The 25,351-nt window shown below is 38.7% G+C and overlaps 2 protein-coding genes across 3 annotated transcripts in view; one reads left to right on the top strand and one right to left on the bottom strand.

Moving 5' to 3' along the window:
- The window catches only part of LOC126373578 (estradiol 17-beta-dehydrogenase 11-like), a 70,281-nt gene extending 50,497 nt beyond the window's left edge, over positions 1 to 19,784 (top strand). For both annotated transcript variants that reach the window (XM_050019751.1, XM_050019752.1), the window contains exons 3-7: positions 12,859 to 12,983; positions 14,010 to 14,120; positions 14,839 to 15,086; positions 16,741 to 16,857; positions 18,757 to 19,784. In XM_050019751.1, coding sequence (XP_049875708.1) covers positions 12,859 to 12,983; positions 14,010 to 14,120; positions 14,839 to 15,086; positions 16,741 to 16,857; positions 18,757 to 18,928 — 773 coding nt within the window. In that variant the 3' untranslated portion in view covers positions 18,929 to 19,784. The remainder of the gene's footprint in view (positions 1 to 12,858; positions 12,984 to 14,009; positions 14,121 to 14,838; positions 15,087 to 16,740; positions 16,858 to 18,756) is intronic.
- A 2,477-nt stretch (positions 19,785 to 22,261) lies between these two features.
- LOC126373553 (integrin beta-nu) overlaps positions 22,262 to 25,351 on the bottom strand; it is a 32,457-nt gene continuing 29,367 nt past the window's right edge. The window contains exons 12-13 of the mRNA XM_050019690.1: positions 24,856 to 25,053; positions 22,262 to 23,372 (exon numbers count right to left, since the gene is read on the bottom strand). Of these exons, the coding sequence (XP_049875647.1) occupies positions 22,987 to 23,372; positions 24,856 to 25,053 (584 nt within the window). The 3' untranslated portion in view covers positions 22,262 to 22,986. The remainder of the gene's footprint in view (positions 23,373 to 24,855; positions 25,054 to 25,351) is intronic.

Raw genomic sequence — 25,351 nt, 5'->3', positions numbered from 1 at the left:
ATGACTTTTCAACACGGTTTTTTATAACAATACTAACATGTGCCTCTGATTTCATACAAAACCTCGGCTATAGGGGTGGAGATAGTTTTATTATAATTTATCTTTTATTATCTATCTTTTCCTGACACTACTCACTTATGAATTAATTTTACATTAGACTAATAATAGGTACTATGTTTTTTGATAGTGATCTTGAATATTTAAAAATGTGTCTTTAAAAATTGTGATCGTGTGATGATATACTTAATTTAAATTGCTATGAACGGAATGGTCGGCAATGCGCACGCGTCAAGAACTCATTACGTTTTATTGCAATAAATTACAGTTCACTGCACAAAGTCACTACAAATTATTACTCTCTTCTCGAGAAATAGAAAACTATAAATGTGTCTCTATAATAACTCGTAAAGGAAAATCCATCTTTCTATAATAGAGTAGCCGATGGAGAATAATACAACTTGATTTTGGAAATGGAATTCAGAGTATCGTAAGCTAAATAAAGTTTAGTCCATTGTTTTAATCTTTTGTACTCTAGCCATAGAGGCAGCCAATCAGCTCGCGACAGCAAACACTTCAGGACCCCGATACCGACCGTCGACGACTTCCCTCAATCAGCGCTTATCGCTATCAACCCACTAGGGTCGATTAATTCTTTCAAATATTTTTCCTCTCAGACGACGCTCTGAGCCAAGGTTCGCGCAAAATTGGGCACCCTCAAGCCTGTTGTCTTAAACGTTATACCGGGTGAGAGCCTTCAGCGCTCCCCATTTGTCCGGTCAAGTAGTTAATGCCATCTGCGGCAAATCTACAAAAAGTCACGCCAAAAAAAAATAACAAATAATTTAATATTTTTTTCATTTCGAATCATATATTTTTTTTAAACTTGCGGAAATCAGCCTGACATCTCAGGCTGACAGCGGTAAAAGTATAACAAAATATTTGACAAACAATATTATTATGCGAATCTTGTTTTTAGTTGTCAAACCATCAATTATATCCTAACAAACGAGTCAAAGTGCAAGGCTTAAAGGAAACGAAAAAACGTATTTTTATTATCTCAATTTGACATTGACCTTCGGAACAAACAATGTCGTATTAATTTGCAAGTTACAGCCACCGAAATGTATGTTTATCCAAGGAACCTGCTTATTACGAAGTAAGAAATAAAGACGTCAATAGCTGCCTCCCTTTTCTACAAAGCGAGAAAACACGAGAATTATTTACGATCAAATCAAAATTAATTGTTGTATACTATGTTTGTTTATATTTTGTAGCAATATAATGACATTTTCTCGTTAGAAAAAGTCCTCTATAGTTTGGTATACTGTATAATTATGCATTTGTTAAGTGTACATACATACATAAACTCACGCCCGTAATCCCTAATGGGGTGGGCAGAGCCACAAGTAATCAAAGACAACTTGCAGCCACTGTTGATACGATGTCGTAAGCTGGATATGATGTTTGTTAAGTGTAATTTGTTTTAATTCATTTTTATAAATGAAATACATTATAGAGTTGTGTTTTTTTCCTCTCAGATGACGCCCTGAGCCGATTGTACCGGGTGAGAGCCTTCAGCGGTCCCCATTTGTCCGGCCAAGTAGTTAATGCCCAGCAGTGGGTCGTGTATAGGCTGTTTATGTTATGTTAAAGTTGTGTTTTATATTGTTTAAGATCATTCATATTCATCATTTTTAAAGTACTATATTATAGTACCCACTTAACACAAATAGTGCACGAAATATGGCATGATTTCGAAGAACCGAATGATGTTGATAAAGAGGAGGTTGCTACAATAAATAATTTTACAAATTGCAATCATCACGCAACTAACATGCTAATACTGAAGTCTTGACCGAAAAATAGACGCACAAATCCAGAAAACTCATTATCCTGTGATAAACGGGATAATGCTATGGATATGATAACCTTTAGTTTCTCAAGCATTTCATCAGCATCTTAAATGAGTTTCCAATTTACGTTATTCAACGATAATTTTAACGAGTTCTATCAAACCTAATTTAATTTTAATGGATGTGAAGTTATTAGGTAAGTACATCTAATCGACTTTGAATGTTTTATAAAATTAATGTACAAAGTGGAGCTGATGTGAATATAGGTACCTACCTATTGTAATTAGCCCGTGCTAGGTCAAGAACACATTGTGCGTGAGGAAGGGGAATTAGTGTGTGGACCTTGTTCCCGTCCCCGGCGTGGTCGATGATCAGCCCACTAGAATAGAATTATTCTTCCAAATATAATCGTCGACCACGCCGACGACGTCCTGTGTTGAGGTTCGCGCCTAACTACCTAAGTAAGTAATAACGCTTAAATTAGGTATTGTAATTGGCAGCCCTCAGACGTCACACACACAGGTGCACGTGTTGATAATGGCAATGTGTAGTGTCTGTGTAAAACGAGGTTGTGTGTTTGAAGTGTCCGGTTGTGGTAAAACACAAACTTACTTTTAACTTAATTTGACAATCACAACTTAAAATAGCTCTCTCTTTCTAGCACTGGACGTAAGAAAAGGATAACAATATTTTTAGGGCTGTTAGACTAGATTTAAATTAAGTTTTGTCCGCCAATATCGGCACTCAATTCAATTTGTCAAAATAGTTAATGTGACATTATACCTACACTATTATTGTCCGTAACTGCGCTCAATATCCCTCGCCCCCATGTGCGCTTCCGCTTGCCGATCAAATTGTGTAGTTTAGTAGCAAATTGGCGGAGCGTAACCATAGTAACCATCTATCTCAAGCAAGTTGGTGGGGAGTAACCATGGTAACCACCCGTGACCTTGACGCATCTAACCTGTCGGACAAGTAGGTGTAATAAGTCCTTATCAGCGCTTTAGTGCTGTCATGTGCAGTGATCGGATATTCCGGAGCTTATTTACCTAACGTCCGCTGATTGACTAATATGCAAAAAATCCTGCGAAATCGGGATTGACAAGCAGGTTAAATTAATCTAACAAATTATGAATTAATGTTTAGATTTAGGTTCTGTGCCAGTATTAATCGGATTACCGTTGGAGGAGAAAGAAAGAAAGAAACAATATTAATTCGGCATACTTAACACTAATTAACAAAACATACTTGGTTAATAAAATTACTTAATAATTATTATACTTAATGCCGAAACGGCTTCAGCTCAACAAATGTCACGGCCTAGCTGTAGCTAGACTATGGCGCTGACTTTCAGCTGCAACCGGAGCTGATTTTCAGGAGCAGTTATTTATTATCTAATCCGTATATATATATAATATAGAGGGGCCCGCGTGAGCAAAGACGATCCCTGCATAGGTCATGATCGGACAATGACAGATGCAAGTCATGTAGATTACCTTATTCCTAATGGATAATTTTCAACGGTTGTTTAGGAGACAGTGAAAACGGTTAGGGACGGTACTGAAAAGTATCGGCGTCCAAAAGACGTAAATATACGATCCCGACGACCCGATTACTCTAGCCATAGAGGCAGCCAATCAGCTCGCGACACCAAACACTTCAGGACCCTGATACCGACCCCGCCGGCGTGGTCGACGATTTATCATTCAGCGCTTATCGCTATCGACCCACTAGGGTCGATTAATTCTTTCAAATACTTTTCCTCTCAGACGCCGTCCTGAGCCGAAATACGCGCCCAACTGGGCACCCTCAGGCTGTTGTCTTAAACGTTGTACTGGGTGAGAGCCTTCAGCGCTCCCCATTTGTCCGGCCAAGTAGTTAATGCCATCTGCAGCAAATCTATAATAAGTCACAAAAAAAAAATGAAAACGGCCTATTATAAAGTCGGCGCGATCAAGCTCACGTTGCCGAGATATTTGACAGCCGACCGCTAGTGGCTACTAGAACACTTTCCACTCGAGCTCACTCCATGGTCAACGGTCGTAACACAATAAATTATACATGAATACTTACAAAAGTTAACCGAGAACCAAATTATTAAGTGTCAAGGTAGACTGGATTCCTGCGCTTACGCAACCGTTCGTACACCTTAATATTGTGCTCGATGAATCGGATCTCAAATTCAAGTTCGAGAACGTATGTGGAAATGTAGATTTGCAACATGTGACCTTGTGAAATTGCTTTATTATTGTTTTTTTTTGACTATGCAAAAAGTAAATACTTAAAATAAAAGACGAAAGACAGGAAGGAACTATTTATGTCTAAATCGTTGAAAGTTGATACACAGCATATGAACAAACAAACGTTTACAAAAATATTTATTATTTACTGCATCTACAATTCTACATAGTAAGTAATAACCTATGCGAATTAGCCAATAAAAAAAATGTGCTTTTCACTAACTTTCATTTTTTACACAGTTAAACATACGTCAGATATGAATACCCACGTATGTTAATGGTTTGTTTTGTGTGTCCTTTTCAATTCACGTATTATTAATAAAAAAAAATACTAATTTACCAATAGTTAGATAGGTCTTAGAATAAATATTAGTACTAGCATAGATACTAGGCATTTGATTTAACATAAAAGTTCTTAACAACTCAATCTCAAGGCTCTAATAGCAAAAACTATCAACCGTTATCTATACCAATCAATAAAACATGTGTTAATTAATCTGCATGGTGGAATAATGCGTATCAGAGTCGAACGCGAGCCGTGCGCATGAGTTGCTACACCACGCGGAAACGCTTCCCGCGCCACGGAACGATGCGCGCAGCATTGACACACATAGCGCGTGAACGCATGCGCTGTGGAAACTGCAGAAGTGAGAATATTCCAGAGTGCATTCAGTTCTAGCTTTTTTCTAATTCATATTTACATAATATAATATAAATTATAACTAAGTAATATAAATAGCCTGATATATTTTCTACTGTCGTGCACAGGCCTACCTAAAAAAAAAACTAATTTTCTAATAAAAATATATTCTATGTAAGTATAATTATTTTAGATATTAAGTATATTTTTTAAGTTTATAGTCACTTCATTTATTCTAAGACATGTCCGTCAAACGAGACATGTTTCTGTTTAACACCCATGTCTGCAAACTGGGTTAGGACCCTTATGAAAAGCGTTGAGAATCCTTAAACCTCCTTTGGTTTATTGATAACAAATGCTATCCACAACTATCTTCAGATATTTTATTGATAGCCTTAACTAGGAAATATTAAAGAACCAAAGCTGCATTCTTCTTCTATCGTGTGGGTTGTGAGGTGGAGTACCAACCTCATCAACCCTGTCATCAAGCTGCATTTTTATTACTGTTTGGATCACATAGCGCACATAGTTGATATCATGTGACCGGTTAATGGCAATAGCCTCTCGTCCTATTACATGAGACTTAAACATAGCTGGCGAGGAGCGGGTGTATAAGTACACATCTGCCTACCCTGTTGGGAATACAATCGTGATGCTATATTATGTTATGGTTTTTTTTATTTGACTCGTCCGCCATTCTCTAGTAAGTAAGTAATTTATCATTTTATAACATGAACATTAATAATATTTGTAGAAGCTGGAGCCTAAACTAGGATACTCTATGTTATAGGTCTCCAGGCCTCCACCTCCAGGAATACGGTCATTAATTATGTTATCAATAGAGCAATACAAAGAAAATAAATAAAAAAAATACGTAAGAAATACGAGAAAACTAATAGTACGTTGGTCACATGGGAGACCCTGAGGTCTGTCACCGGATTACTAATGAAGACATTCCTGAGGATATCTAGGCTGCGAGACCTTTAACTTGTTCTACCTACTTAAATTCGTGTAACAATGAATTTAAATCATCATCAGCCCGCATAATCCCACTGCTGGGTGTAAAGCTTCCTCCATTTTGCACCGTCCGGTACTGCGCTAATCACATACACAACTTTCCCGCCGTGGTTGTGAAATGCTCAACTCTGTTAATTAATGTACGCTATTTTGATATTTGTGCTATAAATATGATAGCTGTTTATTTAAAGACAACCTTGGGTTGGGCGATAGTTGTCAGATGGAATCTTCGATCGAATTAATTGCAAAATTAACCTTGAAATTGAATTCACAAGCTATGCAATAGGTTAATTGCTATCGAACTTATTGCATAAAAAATGAACTTGTGAGTTTGGCGTCTGGCCTTTTTCCTTCCTTCCTTTCTCCCTCTTTCATATTTCAAGGTCTAACTGGGTTGGACTCCGTATTTTTAAGTAGCGTATAAATTTCGTACTTTTATACTTTTGCACCAACATATCTCTACTGAGAGTTCGTAAAGGTGTTTAAGGCTTTGAGCCAATAGCCAACCCATTGGCCACAGTTTTGTAGCCGCCCGTGGCCCACGCCTGTAAAACCTGCACACTCAATATCATTATCACCAGCCCATTAACGTCCCCACTGCTGGGGCACGGGCCTTCCCTATGGATGGATAGGGAGATCGGGCCTTAAACCACCACGCGGGCCCACTGCGGATTGGTGGTTATTAACGACTGCTAATGCAGCCGGGACCAACGGCTTAATGTGCCTTCCGAAGCACGGAGGAGCTCGAGATGAAAACTTTTTTTTTGTGGTCACCCATCCTATGACCGGCCTTTGCGAAAGTTGCTTAACTTCAACAATCGCAGGCCGAGCGCGTTTACCGCTGCGCCACCGAGCTCCTCACTCAATATAAGTAGGAGCAATTACTCACTAGTAGTACCACACCCCTGACACTTCATACAAACAACCTCGTTTTACACAGACACCACACATTGACGTTATCGCACACGCGCATCTGTGTGTGTGACATCTGACGCCATCCGATTGAAGACTAAACTATGTCCGAGGGGAGGTGAGGTAAACCTAGCTCAGACGCTGGTGGGGAGCGGAGAGTTGCCGTTCTATACGAAGTATTATTCTTTATTCCATGCCAATACTTACCTAATTAAAGAGCGACAGTTGATGGTTAACACTACCAGGTTACCAGCAACTCAGGTTAAAGTAAATTGAAGATGGTTCGTACCGAACGAAGCACGAATCATCTTACTTTCAGACAATCAGGTGTCGGGCCTGTAATGTCCTAACCAGCCAAGGCCGGCCGTGCTTCGGAAGGCACGTTAAGCCGTTGGTCCCGGTTACTATTTACGTGAGTAATCGTTACATGAGCTAAGTCAGGGGCCTTTGGCGGCTCAATAGTAACCCTGATACCAGGGTTGATGAGGTTGATATTCCACCTCACAACCCACACGATAATAAGAAGAAGACCAGCCAAGGGATCAAAGTTTTTTTTGTGATATGTCCCCAACAGGTTTCGAACCCGAGCACTCCAGATCGTGAGCCCAACGCTCAACCACTGCACCACAGAGACCGTGTTCGGTCAATAACGTTCTTCGAATCTTATCCGACTAAGTAGCTAATAAATATCATCTGAGGCGAATCTATAATAAGTCAAGTGAAAAGAATTGTGTTCAAGTGAATGTGTCCGTTAACTACCATTCGGGCCATACTTCACACGTACGATGACTACGCACTTCTGTTGTAGACATTTACAAAATGCTGACAATAAAGAATTGTGACGTGGTGTACGGTCACGAGCATTAATATGTATACATTTTGGTACCATGTCACATTAACTTTTTTGACACATTGAACTGTAAGTCTCACTAAATGTCAAATATGTTAGTGCGACAGAGTCCTAAAGTGGGTACATTATATTGCTCATACCCTTGGTGTCAGAGTTATAATTGAGCCGCCAAAGGCCCCTCACATGGCTCATGTAACGACTACTTACTTAGGTACATCAGTAAGTAGTAACCGGGACCAACGGCTTAACGTGCCTTCCTAAGCATGGATCATCTTACTTTTTGGACAATCAGGTGATCAGCCTGTAATGTCCTAACAAACTAAGGGATTCGAAATTATGAAATTCGAAAAATTCGATTGGCTTTGTAATAAAAAAAAACTCAGTGGTAGCTTTCATATCGATCATTAACTCAGTAACGACCTACGTGGTCCAGTGGTTGAGCATTGGCCTCGCGATCCAGAGGTCCGAAGCTCGAATCCCGTTGGGAGGCCTTTGCCCAACAGTAATAAAATAATTGTCTGTCTACTCCACACGAGGCACGGCGAGAAGATACGTATAAAAAGTGCAGCCTCAATGCATGTTAGAAAGTTTGACACGCTCTGAAGAGATGAGTTAATTACATAGACTTTGTAATATAAAAATGCCTTCTTCATCTATTAAGTATTCCGTTTTAATATTTCCTATATATCACGCATTACACAGGTTCGCATTCATGGTCTCTATAGGGGTAGATAGAGTCACTATATCGTCTAAAGGCCATATATCTAGAACACCATGATGCCGCCTCTAACAAAATGTATACAAGTGACATCAAATGGTCGCAGCGCTCTCTATTTGTCCGGTCAAGTGGTTTATGCCATCTGAGGTAAACCTACAATAAGTGACCCAAAAGAAACACACCAGGGGGGTTAAAATGGCGACATCGAAGCAATTCATCTAAGAAAGCAATATTGCAATTTGACATTTGCGCATATAAAAATACAAACAAACAAATGTCACATAGCAATATTGCTTTCTTGGATGAATTGTTTCTATGTGGCCATTTAACCCCCCAGGTGAAGTAGCGTGTTTATACAACTGCTTAAAGATGACGCTATCATGATACACCCCGGACACTTCATACAAAACACCTCGTTATACACAGTATATGACGTCTGACGCCCGTACGATTGAAGACTAAAGTGAAACCGAGGGGGGGTAAGGTAAACTTAGCTCAGCCGCTGGTGAGGAGGGGAGAGTTGTCGTTCTGTACGTAGTATAATTTCTTCTTCTATGACCGTGGTTTATTAATGTAGGGCCCTAAAGATTATGTGCTATCTGTATTCACAGGTTTCTTATGTGAGTTTGTGCAGGTTACCTCTAATTAAACCATTAAGTTAGCAAGGTGTAATTATTTCGTCGACTTCTACGTCATACACGTGATAACAGGCATTGGTTGTTTTTCTTATCATCCTTAGTAACACATGGAAATTTTTCACTTCGTGTATTCCCTTTTTTCCAAGCGGGATTGTAAATAGGTTGCTCTTATGGGTTGAGTGGTGCATAACCAACCGCAGCAACCCTGGTGTCAGGGTTGTTAAAGTGCCGACACTTTTATTGGTAATTTCAATTTCTATACTTAGGTTGAAGTATTTATTGTACGAGCTTTTGTAGTTTGAAATAAATGTATTATTACTACTGAGCCGCCAAAGGCCCAATTAGCAAGTAGTAGGTAACCGGGACCAATGGTTTATCATGCCTTCCGAAGCTCGGAAAATAATCCTTGTTTGCAGACAATCGGGTGACCAGAACAGTAATGTCCTAATCAAACTAGGCCCACAAATAAACATACTAATGAACACATAAAATGATAAGCTATAAGTTATTGCATTTCGTCTGGCCACAAGTCATTATGTCAAACAATAGATCAGAAGTGAACGGACGGGTTAGTGTTATTGGTAATAAATTATATAGAGGACACGTCTGTTGATATATCTTATCAATAAGTGCATATGTTGTTTGTCTCAGTATTATCATAGTTTGCATAAACTTGTTTATTTATACAATCACTAGTTTTCTGCCCGCGTCTCCGTCCGTGTGGACTTAAGTTATTCCACCCCTAAATAATATAAAACTAACATATGTCCTACCCCAAGGTCTAATCTATCTCTGTGCCAAATTTTATTAAAATCAATTTAGTAGTTTCGCGAATGTGAAACAAACTGACAGAGTTACTTTCGCATAAAAAACATTAGTAGGGATCTACAATAGCTCCACATTGTAAAAAAACAATGATATTCATGACGACCTTCCAACCCACAAAATAAAAAAAAATAATTTACGTAAGTATGTGACTTATGATTTGACTTTTCGCTAAAATGACCGTAAATTCCTAAACAAAATAACCTCAAAAAAACCAGAAACAAAAACGCATCAAAAAGCATGACATCCAACACTTTACACCGAGAGAACAATTTATCAAACAGGTTGTTTTTGAGAGGTGTCAAGAAGTATAAAGTCGTGAATTCAGACATAATAAAACATGAAAGTTCTCTTATCATTGATGAATACCAGCGAGATGTGACTGTGACGAACCTTAACAACACAACGCCTACTACAGATAGCATGTTTCACGGGTGGCTTCAGCGAAGCTTCCTTTTTTTTGCTTTTTTTTGTATGGTAGAGCCTTCTCAACCACTTCAATCTTTTTCAAAATAACAAAGAGTAAACCATACTCTATTTCCGTATTTAATGTTATCTACGGAAAAAAATAATGTACGACGTAAAATTATTACCTGAATTTACATTACTTAAAAAGTAAAATATTTTCTACAAAATGCAAGCAAGTAATGTTGGTAATAGAGTCTATCGCAACACAAACTGGCGATAGTGTGAAGTTATTGTCTCCATAAACACGACACATGATAACAACGTTATACGGTGTCGCGTCATCGTATGTGCAATACCTAACATACTTACATTTATATCAGCCATTCTCCGTGTTTTTCTTCAGTATTGTTTTTATTGTTCTATCTGGACCTATACAAACATCCAAGTCGTCAGCCAGTACCATTAGGTGCAATCACGTTCACTACAGCAACGACAACGATGTTGACAATTGCAACATAAAAATACCTTTTAAAAAAAAGGTTATAAAAAATATTCATTCTTTACTATTTTTAAATTAATTTTGTATTCATCGAACTTCTCTTATTGTCGGACGTGTTTGTAACCTTTATAATTTCTACTTAAACCGAATTATATACGAAGTGGCAAAACAATCAGCGTTTCCTTTAATACAGTTTGCGAGTGGTGAAATAATCAGTCCACACACATTTTAACAAACGATTTCCTGAAGAAGTTTTGGGAGTTGGAGTCAGATCCAGTAGTTGCTGATGCTAAACCTGCATTCAGTGAAGAAGAAGAAAGATGTGAACAGATATTCACAGCGACTACCAGAAGAGACAGAGCTGGACGCTATATTGTTAGTTTACCATTCAAAACCGAAGATCCTCGTTGTAAAGATGGCGATACAAAGGCTATAGCCCAAAAAAGATTTCATCAGCTTGTTCATGCTACACCGACAAGAGCGTGGCTCTTAAATTGATGATGATGATTGTTTTTAGCCATAGTATACATTTTTTCGGTTTATCGTGTTGTTTGTAGTGTAATTTAGGCGAAACCCGTTAAATCTCAATACACAGCTAAGGCCAGGAGCGTTCCATGACGGTTTTTTATAGAGGTATAATGATGGAGTTTCAATACCCCCGTAGACTGAGAATCCAGGTAGACCGTGGTGCGTTTTCATATAAACTCCTACTTCTCGTACCGCCTCTACAACCGAATAATAATAAATTATTTTGTTTCATAAAATAAAGAAAAAAATAATTATGAATATATAGGCCAACTGAAGCCACTCCGCGGTCTTAAATTTCGGGCCCGTTACTTTCAAGAGCACTTGCCCGCATGCCCCGGTCCGAATCGGACAAAAACTTATAACGGAGGCTCCGTAATAGCCAGTGGCCGCATGAAGCAAGTAAACTCGAATTTAAGAGTATCTCCACATTTGGTCAACTTTTGTGGTCACTGACATGTCTGCCTCGACGAACAACGGTGACTGTCGACTTCTTTTATTTTGGAAGGAAAACATAAGAAAATCAATAGGAATGAGAATAATTGTTGCCATAACTGTTTAGCTTTTAACTCTTATTCTATCAAATCAGTCTACTGTTTAACTGGTAATACTGATAGTAATTACCGGTTATAAAGAATGTAGATTGTCAAAGCGAGATCCTTTTTATAATTCAAGACATTAAACAAAACTAACACGCATTAACTGAAGATTTGACAGTTCCGGTCTTTTTACAGAACCGACTGCCTGTCTGATCTTACAACCCCGCGAAGGGAAAACCAGCCCAATACAGGTCACATACCTCCGAAAATGCATTTCTCGGGAATGTGGGTTTCCTCACTATGTTTTCCTTCACCACTGAACACGTGATAATCATTTATCCAAACATGAATTCGAAAACAAATTCGACAATCTTTGGTTTAGGCCTGTGCTGGATTCGAATCTGCGACCTCAAAGTGAGAGGCAAGCGTTCTACCAACTGGGCTAACACGCGAAGAAACCGTAACACATTAACTAAGTAGTATACTTTGAATTTGGACGTCGCTAGAACTTGTTTTTAATTAACTTCATCATTTGTAAGCTCAATGCGTGACTGCAAATGTCCTTTCTAAAATGATGGAACTGTCTAACATATATGGGCGATGAGCTGATAATCTGTCTCAAACGGTTCATCATATCGCGGCGGTTTTTTTATTCTTCTTCTATCGTGTGAGTTAAAGGGCTCAGACGTGGCTCATGTAACGACTGCGTACTTATCAGTAAGTAACAAACGGGAGCAACGGATTAACGAGTCTTCCGAAGCAACGATCATCTTAATTTTGGACAATCGAATGATCAGCCTGGGATGTCCTAAACAACTACTTTGTTTAGGATATCGCAGTTGGTGTTTTTATTAATGACTTTTGAACCCGATCACCCCATTAAGAGTTAAGGGGGTCGATTACGCCTGTATCCCATTGGGTTAGGTAGATACTACAAAATTTCACTTCCTTCGATTCTGATACACCATTGTCGCTTCTTCCCATTGCATATCAATGCTTCTTCCACTCTAGTCGAGATCTTAACACATGATTTAGAGTATTTTCGTTATTTTACTTATACAGAGTGTTAGTGACATTATAACGAAAACTTTGAAGGATGATTCAGATCATGATTCTGAGTTGATATCAAGTGGAATTATCCGCCCTGATTCTATGAAAAATTTGTTCCTAACCCTAATTTCCTTGTTGTTCCAGGACTGGAAGACGCCGTGAAGCTGGTGAAAGGTATCGGAGGCAAGTGCCACGGCTATGTGGTGGACCTCACCAACCGCGATGACATCTACCGCGTCGCCAAGAAGGTCCATGAGGAAGTCGGCAGGGTACGTACATGGGCTATGTCTTTGAAAATTTACAGAGCAGGGTCCAAGAGTAGAACTTGCAGTCACTTATGAAGCGGAGTCCTAAGATTTTTTTTTTTCATAATTGCTTTTGTATGATCACAATTATATTCTGCTAGGATCGCGTACCTAATGACCGAAAATTAGCTACTTATACTGTTGGTTACCTTTTACGATATGCGCTAACTTTATCAAAAGTGTTAGTCATTAAAAGTGGTAGAGTCTAAGAGAAGCAGTAACTGTTGGGGATTCTTTTTTGTGTCTTTTTTTTTTATTTACAACTTAACGACTTGTTTTGAACAACAGGTTTTGATAAAAAAAAAACTGCCATTTTATTAATTGTTTGAGTTTGGAGTCCAACAAAATGCGCATGTAGGTATATTTTTTTCGGTTTTGCGTCACTTAAATTGTTTGCGTCAACTCTTGAAGTTGCGACAATAAATATAGAAGCTATGTATAGAAGCTGTTTTGAAATTTGATGGCTTCACGCGACATAAAAGTAACGTTTATTGAAAGTAAATTGGCAACATTGCGTACAAAATAAAGCCGATGGCAGATGGCTGATGCTGGTAAATGGACTTTCAATAAAAGCTAACCATAAAATAAATTGCATGAAAAGTAATTCCTTGTGAGAGATATGTGACGCCATACATGAGGGAATAAAACATTGACACGCCTACATTTTACAAAATACTATTTGCCAATTCCGCATGCCGGAGGTTTAACTACCATGTTAACCAAATAATACTAGCAAAGATGCCAATAAGCTAGCCACATGTCTGGGGTACAGAGCAGTTCCACTGCGGATTGGTGATGAACGAGTCGCAATTCAATTTAAAACAGTTTTTGTTCCTAATTTGATCTGATCGAGTATTAATCTGGCTGTTTATATTGTAAACAACTAGGTCTAATTTCCTCTGATTTCTTTGGTGATTTGATTACAGAGGTTGTTATTTTATGTTGGTATCTAATCTTCTAACTAAAATGGACTGTATTCTTCACTTTCAGGTTTCCATATTGATCAACAACGCCGGAGTGGTGTCTGGGCAATACCTGCTGGATACCCCCGACCATCTCATCCAGAGAACTTTTGATGTCAACGTCCTCTCTCACTTCTGGGTATGTTTACACTTCTTCTACTCATGTGGATCGATGACCTCACCAATCGTGGTGTCAAGAGTTATTATCAGCCGCTAAAAGCTTCTAATGCAACTTAGTATCGTCGTACTTAAGTAAACAGTAGCCAGGACCGACAGCTTAACCTGCATTCTGAATCATGGAAATCCTCTTAAATTAACACTTGTTTAGGACAAAAACATTTAACATAGTATTACAAAGTTATGGTAGTATTCCAAAGTCGCTAATTGTTGGTAGTGCATTCTTCTTGGCATGTAGTATAAACATTGTGGTTAATTATGACATATAAGTATACTAGCTAAAGCAAAGGTTACTGTTAATTGAAGTTCTATTGTTCTTGTGTAACAGCAGAGATTTATACTATATGATTATTCTTTGCTATTACGGCAAAGGAAAACTGTGTGTTCAGAAAATTATTACCAACTTTTCTTTGCTCTTAAATAGTTAGGTTCTTTCAGTTCCCGATACTGTTTAAGATTTGTTTTCCTTCATCATTTACTGCTATTTGCTCACTACAAACCATCCTCTCAGACAATGCCCTAAGTTGCGGTGCTGACCTGAGCACTCTCACGTGCATTTTGTTTTAAAACTTTTTAGCCAGCTAATATAAGTTATAATTCCATTTAGGATTCCACAAGTGATCCTTTTGTTAGCCTCCACAATTCTGTTCAATCATAATCCTCGATTTATCTTTCCACAGACGGTGAAAGCATTCCTACCACAAATGATAGAGCATGATGAGGGCCATATAGTGACGATAGCTTCCATGGCCGGCCAAGTGGGCGTGGCCAAGTTGGTAGACTACTGCGCGTCCAAGTCTGCCGCCTGTGGCTTCGATGAAGCCTTGAAGATTGAACTGGAGTGCCGTGGAGTCAAGGGAGTGAAGACATCACTCATCTGCCCGTACTTTATCAGGTCTACTGGCATGTTCGTCGAAGTTGACTCCAGGTGAGAGGAATAAAATATTAGCCCAGTTCGAAAAACACTTAACTCTCTCACTGTGGGGTCGCAGGTTTGAATCCTAGTACGGACTGAAACCATTTTTTTTCCAATTTGTTTTCAAATTAATGTTTGGATCATCAATGTTAGTCACGTGCGCAGCAGTGAAAGAAAACATCGCGAGGAAACCACATTCCCGAGAAATGCGTTTCGGAGGTATTGTGACCTAATCTTGTACTGACCTTGCTGTGTAAAAGATCGAGCCTATCAAATATTTAGGTTAGGTAAGCGGACCCTTTGAAATAAACGGGAGATGGTGATATCTCATATCCAATTTTATTTTTTAAACTAAATGTTTGTAGGTACGGTCACGAGCATAAATATGTATGTAAACACTTTGGTACCATGTCTCATTACCTTTTTTGACAAATTCAACTGTAAGTCTCACTAAATGTCAAATATGTTAGTGCGACAGAGTCCTAAAATGGGTACATTATATTGCTCATGATTGTACCTACTTGTAGGTACATTGTGTTATATTTCTTTTTGACTTGTCTTTAATTGTGTATGTCGGAGAGCATTCACTACTTGTTCGGTTTCTTAGCTTAGTTTACACAGAGGATTAACGTGTCAAGAATAAAGGCAAGAGATTGAGCCTAAATACGGAATGAACACATTAGTCATGATTACCTAGTCTTTCACAAAATGTTTTCATTCGACAGTCTACTCTATTTTGTAATACAATATACGGAATTTTGCCGTTCCTTTTTAGCTCTTGAGAAAGTCAGTCAAAACGTCCCCTTCCATCAAGAAATTCCAGACATACCTGATTCGAAGCTTTTTAGTAAGTTGATATTTTTGTTCTATGACGACTTTCACGAACTACGCGGGGATTAGCCAAGATTCAGGTCTTTAAGCTACAATTTTGGGTACCGTCTGGTACAACATTGTTTCAACCAATTTCGTTTTTCGACAAACCTTTTTTAAATTTTATTTCTAAGCCCCATGGAATTTGAAGTTAGAACTAATTGGAACTAATTGGCTGCTTTAAAGATACTATTGAAATACAATAAATTACCTGTTAGGAGGGGGGACGGGTCTCATACAGTTACGGTCATGGTCCTTTGCCACGTTAGCTGAAGATACAGCGGCGTAAACATAGCTGCCTACATTTTAAAAAGAAATATTGTGAAAAAGCGTCAGTAAGTTAATGATGTATATCCTAGTATGTCTAAACTTAACGATTTTTTTCTCCTAGTCGCAGCAGCGGTTTCGGCCTCCGTGGTCCAGTGGTTGAGCGTTAGGCTCACGATCCGGAGGTCCCGGGTTCGAATCCCGGTGGGGAAATATCACAAAAATTACTCTGTGATCCCAAGTTTGGTTAGGACATTAAGGGCTGATCACCTGAATGTCCGAAAGTAACAGGAGGCCATTGGTCCCGGTTACTACTTACTGATGTAAGTAAGTAGTCGTTGCATGAGTCATGTCAGGGGCCTGTGGCGGCACAATAGTAACCCTGACACCAGGGTTGATAAGGTTGGTAATCCACCTCTCAACCCACACGAGAGAAGAAGCAGCGGTTTGGACTTAATATGTCAGCTGATTGACTGACACTGTTTCTCTTTTCCAGCAGTAGTTAGACCAATATTATTGTACATTGCAGGTTTGTGCCGCAGCTGAACTCCAACGAGGTGGCGGACCGCGTGGTGTCTGCCATCCGCACCAACGAGCCCATCGCCGTCATTCCCGGATACTTCCGTGTGCTGCTGCCTTTCAAGTGGTCAGTACATACCTTACCTTTACCTTTTTTAACGCCCTCCGCAGTCCAGTGGTTGAGAACCCTGACACCAGGGTTGACGGGGTTGGTATCCACCTCACAACCCACACGATAGAAGAGAAGTACATACCTTTACATCACACGTCTTTCAGCAGAATCTACACAGCAATTATCGAGATTTTAGTTTAGACCAATAAACGCAGCGAATGTTATCTACGTGGATAAATATCATTCGGCTATTGGTCAAAGCCCTCGACATAATTCGCGCCGCGACTGAGCGGATGCCGTGTCGCGAGGACTGGATCGTTTAAGATTTATGATGCGGATTTAAGTGATAGATTAGGAAGAGGAAGGCCTATGCGTACATACCGCGATCAAGTCCAGGCTGTATTAAAGAAAGGCCTGGTCAAAACTATTCTAAACTGGCGAACATACGTGGATACTTGGATGAGAGTGGTGTGTCAGGATCGCAGTAAGTGAAGTTCCGTGGCCTCTTGTCTACTCCAACGGGAAATCGGTGTGATCACATTTACATAAATACAGTATAATCCGTTTAGTACGACTCCGGTAACAACGTTTGTCCGTTTTTAGTACGACGGATTATTAGCAGTCCCTCGTCAGTAGGGTTGCCAGGTGTCCTTTAGTCGGACATATTTGGCTTACTTTGGTCGTGTTCGACCAAATATTTGCGAATTACGCTTGTCCGGCTTTTGTTAGGCTTTTTTTAGAGTAGCGATACCTACGAAGACGGGCCGGGCGGGCACAGGCATATGTTTAGAACATATTTTTTTCATCAGCCCAGCTCTAAAAACAGTATGTTTGGCTATTAAAACATGTCCAGCTTTTAGGGCAAAATGTACGGCCCTATAGCGCCGAGTCCGGCCTTTGTATTTTAGAACCTGGCACCCTAATTGTCAGTAGCTCTATCCGGTAATCCGTGTAAGACAAGCCCGGGACGACAAGCATAAAATATTAAAAGAGAGTTACTAATATTTTAACAATGACAAACGCATACGGTTTTAGTTTGACATTGACAAATATTTTAAATAGTCAATACTTTCACGTCCTCATTTCTCTGGCCTTTGATCTGATGGGTTTATAAGTTCTAGCAGTGAACAATAACGCAGTTATTAACGAGTTACAGTAGGTAGGTACCAATGTAACAATAACGAACTCGTGACTGATTACCGACCATTGATAATCTTCTTCTTTCGTGTAGGTTGTGAGGTGGATGACCGAACTCAGCAAATCCGATGTCAGGGTGTATGGATAATATGGATACAACATGTCAATTACTGTACCTACCGTTGTTATAGATAGCGATGTTCTTATATTATAACACAATACGTTATATATTAATTGGGAGCTGGGGTAATTAGGGTAAATTTTAAATATAGAGGTTTTTGTAAACCTTTCTCGCAAATAAATTGATTTGATTTGATGATTCTATCCCGGGATCTCGGACCCCGGACCGCATAAAGTCTTTTTATAGTTGTTTTTTTTTAAGTTTAATGTACATGCATACATACATAAACTCACGCGTATTTCTAACTAGACAATTATGAAACTATTTCATAAATCATTTTCGGAAGTGCCTAGTTTGTTGTTTATCAGTAGAAAGTTTTTTTTTTGTTTTCTGAAGATTTAAAAAATAGAGTTGATTTTGACATGTTTCACTGTCTTACCACTTTGTATTACCAATACAATCCCGGGACTATTCCGGGATCCCGAGATTAACTGTAGATAATCCCGAAATCCCGGGATTAGAAAAATGGACCGGAATCGAATCCTCTAGTTAGATACTAATATTAAATATTTATCCACTGTTTGTAAAAAGTGGGTCGTTTTGTGTGGATAGTTTGCCCCCATCAACTTAACTAAACCAAACATATATCTTTCCAGGATAGTGCCATGGCAGTGTATATCGGAGCTGATCCGCGTGCTGGTGCCGGACGCGGCACCTGCGCCGCACGGCCCGGCACCTGCGCCCGCGCCGCCCGCACCGCTCAATGGCAAGCGCGAATCGCGACCCATGGCGCTCGCGCCACCCGCCCGCCACGACCGACACGTCTGACCGAGATAGCATGCTCTTGTGCTAATTTTTTGAGGGGTTTTGTTAAATGTACGATGGGATTGGAAATGTTTAACAAATATACATTTATAAGTACATATTTATAAAAGATATTAATTGTGTACATTAATGTCGAATCGAATCTAATTTGAGCTCTAAGTAAGTAGCTTCCACAAATCATAGATTTATGAGAATTGTTGTTCCCAATCTTTCCATTGATGCAGTTCTACATAAATAACCATTAGAACTGGTTTAAAAATCATTTCGCTCAATATTCTAGGGCGCGTTAATTTAGGTATTATTTTTTTACGCCAAAAGTCGTCTGTCAGACTTGGTTACACAACTACTTATTTGTCAAATCTTCCGAATTAAAAAATGTTTAGAACATTTTCAATTCCATCTCGTGATTTGCTAAGGTGCTCCATTGTTAGTAACTAATGTTTAGCACTAAAAGGATGATAATAATGGGTAAACATTTTGTTTAAACGATGTCAAAAGGACCTCGATCATATAATAAGAGAGTGTGAAGTACATTCCTTTTGACAAAGTCCCTCATAGTTAAGCAATGATAAGCAGCGGTTACGGTTAGATATACATAAATAAATCGCGTATAAAAGCGAATGGGTGATTTCAAAATGTCGTTACCTGTTTACACAAGTTGTCTGACGATTTATAAATATGCATTTGACTTATAATAGGAACTGGGGCCTTAATATAGTTAAAATGCCTAAAACGGCTCGAAGAATGAATTTAAAAAATAAGTGCCTATATTTAGGTGTAAAATTTTCCATATATTCCACATCTCCTATGTGCAAATAATGATTATACGAATATACGTGAATATTTATACGTGTGCAAAAATATTAACGAAGAAAATGTAAAAAAGAAAAACGTATGTATGCTTGATGCTTACAGAACCCGGAAAGTGGGATACGAAAGCCGAGAAGCGGGTTTGTTTGCTGTTACATATAAAATATAAAATCCCGCACGGCCCGGTAATTCCCGGCTCTGTATGCAATAGGTGTTATTTATGATCAACGACACACCTAGTACCAACTTTACTGATCTAACTTTTAGACCTTTACTTCACCCATTCTAAAGGAAAAGATCGTTTCAATTAAGTATATTCTTTGAGTTTGTGACAATTAGTTCTAGTTACTTTTCTCGTCTCGTTCTAGGGAGTTTTCAGACTTATCGATGTGTTTTGAAACGATTATATGAACAACAGAAGTATGTAAAGCACACAGGCTTTAACCAATGCGATTTGTCGAAAGGTCATTTAAGTTTGACTTGAGGATTTGAAATGGACGGAACTTTTGGAGCGTTGCCATTTATGATAGTAGAGTTCCTCGTTGTTATAGCAACGTCTGTTGCAGTTTTTTCGATCTAATGAATGCGATTCTATAGGACTAACAATAACCAAGAAATCCTTACGCTATATCCGCTTTGAATCTTTTCAGGGGAGTTAAAAGGTCACATCACAGAAATTCATCAAAAAAGAAATATTGCTTTTTGATATTTGTTGATATTGTGCGCTTATTTTTATATAATATGCGCAACTGTCAAATTGCAATATTGCTTTTTAGATGTATTGCTTTGATGTGGCATTTTTAACCCGTTAGGATTTCTTGGTTATTCAACCCAACCAACCTCAAATCAACACGCATATTTAAAGAGATTTCCAGGTGTTTTACCGGCTAAAGATGATTCTACGTTGATAAGCCCGTCAACTCCCTTACTTGTCAAATGTAATATACTTTTAGACTGCTCATTACTTACCAGGTTTTTTATGTAACTTAGGTTAAAAAAGTAATGCTAGTTAAAATACTGTGGTACTTAGTCAACATAAGATATTAACAAGAGATTGTGGATGTGATTATGAGTGTAGCAAGATTTTTTTTATACAATTATATTCATTCCATATTTGTTTTAAGGTTAGTTACGAACGCATACTGTCACCCACCAAACGTAATAGCAATAGTAGTACAAACGTAACAAAATGTAGAACACTTTTTCTCGACAATTGTACTTATTAATCTTCATACGACATCGAAGATGTGTAAACTTCCATGAATTTTATTTAAAAATCTTATAAGATACCTACTAGATAAATATAATTATACCACACATACTATAACGGTGATATTCTTTGTATGTATAATTAAGTAAAGGAGGGTAATTAAGTCAAATATTGCTCAAATATCGGCTGAGTGGTGTAAATATAGCGTTATGGGGCCTAGGAACTAACAACTAAGTTGAGACTGTGAGAGCGGAAAAGGGTGCGGTTGCGAAAGCGGAGCGGAGACGTGCGGAATCGATCAATCATTGTAAACGTACCCACACGTTTTGCTAAGGGAGGGGGGGGGGGGGGGTTATGGATATTTTGCTCCACTGCGGGTTGGTGGAGGTGCTTTTTGCGGGGCCGACGGTTTTTGTGGCATATTTTTTCGACGAGTGATATTTCTGGTGATGTTCGACTGCATACATTACAATGCATTATATAACAAACTTAAACAGACGTCACTTCGACCAATAAACGATACGAATGCTATCTACGTCGATGGACGTCAAACGGCTATTGGTCGAAGGCCTCGATATAATTAGCGCCGCGCGCGGCGCGGTTACCGTGCAGAGCCTACTGGGTCCGGATGAAAAAACCTGACGTTCATATACCTACCTAACTGCCGCACTAAGGCTGTTTACTGCGTGTAATATAACTGAAAATCTGAAGAAGCGAATATACATGGGAGTCCATGGCCTCGAGGGAAGCCAGTCTCCGTCAAGCCTGGTCTTGTATTGGCGGTCTATGCGTTGTGCACAATGATACTGATATGTGAACAGTTCCTAATCAGTTGACTTGAGCAATCATTAAAAAAACATGCTACATGGAAAATACCAGATTTTGTGTTCCCTACGTCTCAGCTCCGTCAGTCGCGCCAGAAGCAGTCACAAAACCCGCAATGCTTATCAAATAATGTTTATATCGGTGTCTTCCTTTTAATTATTTGTGCATAAAGTATCTATATATTTAACGATATCAAATGTAAATACTAACAAAATTACGTTGGGCTGTAACAATATACGTTAGAAAAAAGTACTTCCAAAGTACGCCGTAAGTTAGCCAGTTTATATTAAAATGAATGATAATTTTGTTAAAAAATAATATCCGGTGTAATTACCGCTTAATTGTACCAATATATTATAATAACGGGGTTGTTTTGTACAAGGCATTTATTATAAGAATTGTTTTCATTGCATTTTTAAACTTTTAACATCGATGAGAATAATTTTTATAATCACATGTTGAGAGTAAGCAAATAAATAAAAGATTGAAAATTTTTAACAAATGATTTTTACTTTTTCCTTCCTTTAATACTTTACAAAACAGTTTTCATTTAAACAATTATTTGTAACTTAATTTTAGGAACTTTAAAATCTATTTAAGTGCTAAATAAGTACGTTAATAGATGTAAGTACAATATTGAAAAGACTAGCAAAATATTTAAAACCTATTCGAATACGCATTTGTATAAAAATATGTTCTGTTTTGGAAAGATATTTGTACTTCGATTGTTACTAACATTGAATAAATTACACTGTTTATTAAAACAATTGTTAGACTAGTAAAACTAAAAAATAGGAAACATCCCAACATAACTAACTATTTAAAAAGGTGTACAAAAATCGTGAAAACAAAGGCGTTAAAATTCAAACTACTTAACTCGAGTAAGTATAACTAAACCTAAAATTACCTGAAATACACCCGAAACAATCGGTAGGTACATCTGTAAGGCTTTAACAGTAAGTCATTAAATATTTCAACATTTTTGAATAACTAGGTAGTTATTTTATACATTTTTAATTTAGATACATTGAAGCTAATTGAAATATTAGTAGATCTATATTATGCAAAGAAGATATTTTATTTTACTAAGTAAGTAGACGGCAAAGTGCCAAAGGTGCTTAATAGAAATCGCAGTAAAACAAAACAACTAGTTTTAACCTAAGTAATACAGTCCAAAATTGCATAAATATTTACATAAAAAGTAACTCGAACACGTTCATAAGTTTTCGTCCCTTGGGTACGAATCTGGTAACCTGAACTCCGAAATCGGCGATATGTACAACGGATTGAGCCCGTGTGATTGTTTCATACTTTGCTGCGCTTCTTGTTCAAATTTGGCGTAGGCCCGTCTATCTGAGACGATCTGGGCACTTTTTACTACTAAAATTACGACTATACCTGCAGCTATAACACATGCCATGATGACGAAAGCACTGGTCATGATTCTGGCGCTGGTCGGTTGCCCACATTGCTTGTTCCTGATAGCTATCTCCATGGCAACCATGGCTCGAGTTCCAGCTGTGTAGGTGAACTTGTAGTCACACTCCAAATCGTCTTCTTCTCGTCGCAATATGCACGAGTTTTCGTCTGCGCTGTCTAGTACTGTGGAAGAGAGATGGTAGGTTAGACAAGGACGAAATTACGTGTGGCGCTTCAGGATGTAATAACCCTTTGCCAATAGTCCTTTACTTATAAAAAATGTTCCTATATTGATTTAGTCTAGGTACTTTTAGTGATATCTTATCTAGCCTATTCGATCCCTCTGCTTAATTTTTCCACTCCTCTCGCCTTTGCGCGATTTCCGGCCAATCCCTCCGATAAACATAGAAGCCCTAAAAGGTTACCATAACTTCTAAAAGCGTTTTTTGGTATCTGAGAATCGACGATTACGTTGAATGAAATGTATAATCTAAAAGGACTTAAAAGGTAAAAGCATTTCAAAGGACGCGCTACAAAATTCGTGCTTCGATATCTGTGGGAACATTTATTTAGACCCGTTATGGAGTCACGTGCAATCTCACTGCGTGCATCGATAATGGCCGAGGGTTCGTCACAGATGAGTCAAAGCTTAATGTTAATGTCTTCTCTTTTCTAGTATACCGTAAGAATGGTGTGGAACTCCAAAATTTTCCACCCGAAAAGGAAGCGAAAAAACACAATATGACAGAAGCATGTAACCGTCTGCCTATTATAATTCGATAAAAAATTGTTTTCTCTACACACATAGGAGTGGTATTTTATATGAAACTTGAAGATTATAAAAAACACCGGCGCGGAACGCTTTCGATGCCGGCTCTGTGTGCCAGATTTAGGCTCCTAATTAGGAGTCTATTTCGGTTGCTTGAATAACATTTTTAACCTTATCTTGGCCCGGATTACGCGATAGTGTAGAATACTCCATACAGAGTTATAAGATATCAGTTATAAGATCTTTAAAACAATTGACAGCACTATCACGTTAAGCCAGTATAGACACCCCCCAGCCGCCGCGCATGCTCGGCGTTCGGCAGCCAGCTCTGGCGTCGCGTCGCCGCGGCGTCCACGTCGCGTAGACGACGCGCAGATGCTGGCACGACGACGACGCTCGAAAGACGCTAGTGTGGGGGTCTCATAATAGTACGGAACCCTTGAATCTCGCGCCTGAGTATCACTTTTGCCCGATTATATTTTAATTTAACCGCAAACCGCGGTGTTGGTAAACTGTGCTGTCGTTTGACTAAGTACTGCAATGTAACCACTAACTGTTTAAAAAGCTGTTGTACCCCACATTCTGCGCCACCGCGACTTTCTTCGGAGTTAATGGATTCGAAACACTGAGATTTATAAATATGCGTAGATATATAAGTACTTACAAACCGACACCATTTTCAAATGTAGAGCAAGTTCAAAATCCGACTAATTGCATTGATTATCATAAGTAATATAAACTACTTGTAAACATTCTTCTTGGACAAAATTGAAGGTACTTATAACCCTAAACCCTGACCCTGTGTCCCTTTATAATAAACGTTTTTTTCTTTCTTTCTTTCCTTCTAAAGCTATAACGAAAGAAGAAGAGTTTTATTTAAGGGAAAATCTGACTTACCTGGATCGTTAAGCCTTTCAATGACAGTATAGTTGATATTGCCGATAGTACAGAGGTCGGTGCAACTGCTGTTGAGGTGACAGGCCACACAGAGCTGCGCAGTCGCACACAGGGGGTTCTCGCAAGTCGGACACGTCTCACAGTAGGCGCCGGTGTACCTGCCACCGTCTTCATCTGCCATTGAGCACTTACAAACACCTGGGAATGAACAGTTTCAGCTGCACATAAGTAAGAAAATATCTTACAAAAATATCGTCACAACTGAGTGTGTCTTTTACTATACTTCTTCTTCTTCTATTGTGTGGGTTGTGAGGTGGATTACCAACCCCTTATTATTAAGCCGCCAAAGGCCCCCGACATGGCTCATGTAACGACTACTTACTTACATCAGTAAGTAGTAACCGGGACCAACGGCTTAACGTGCCTTCCTAAGCATGGATCATCTTACTTTTTGGACAATCAGGTGATCAGCCTGTAATGTCCTAACCAAACTAGG

Source organism: Pectinophora gossypiella, chromosome 16, assembly GCF_024362695.1.
Source record: "Pectinophora gossypiella chromosome 16, ilPecGoss1.1, whole genome shotgun sequence".
Classification (NCBI taxonomy): domain Eukaryota; kingdom Metazoa; phylum Arthropoda; class Insecta; order Lepidoptera; family Gelechiidae; genus Pectinophora; species Pectinophora gossypiella.
This window is presented reverse-complemented; position numbering and strand designations above follow the sequence as displayed.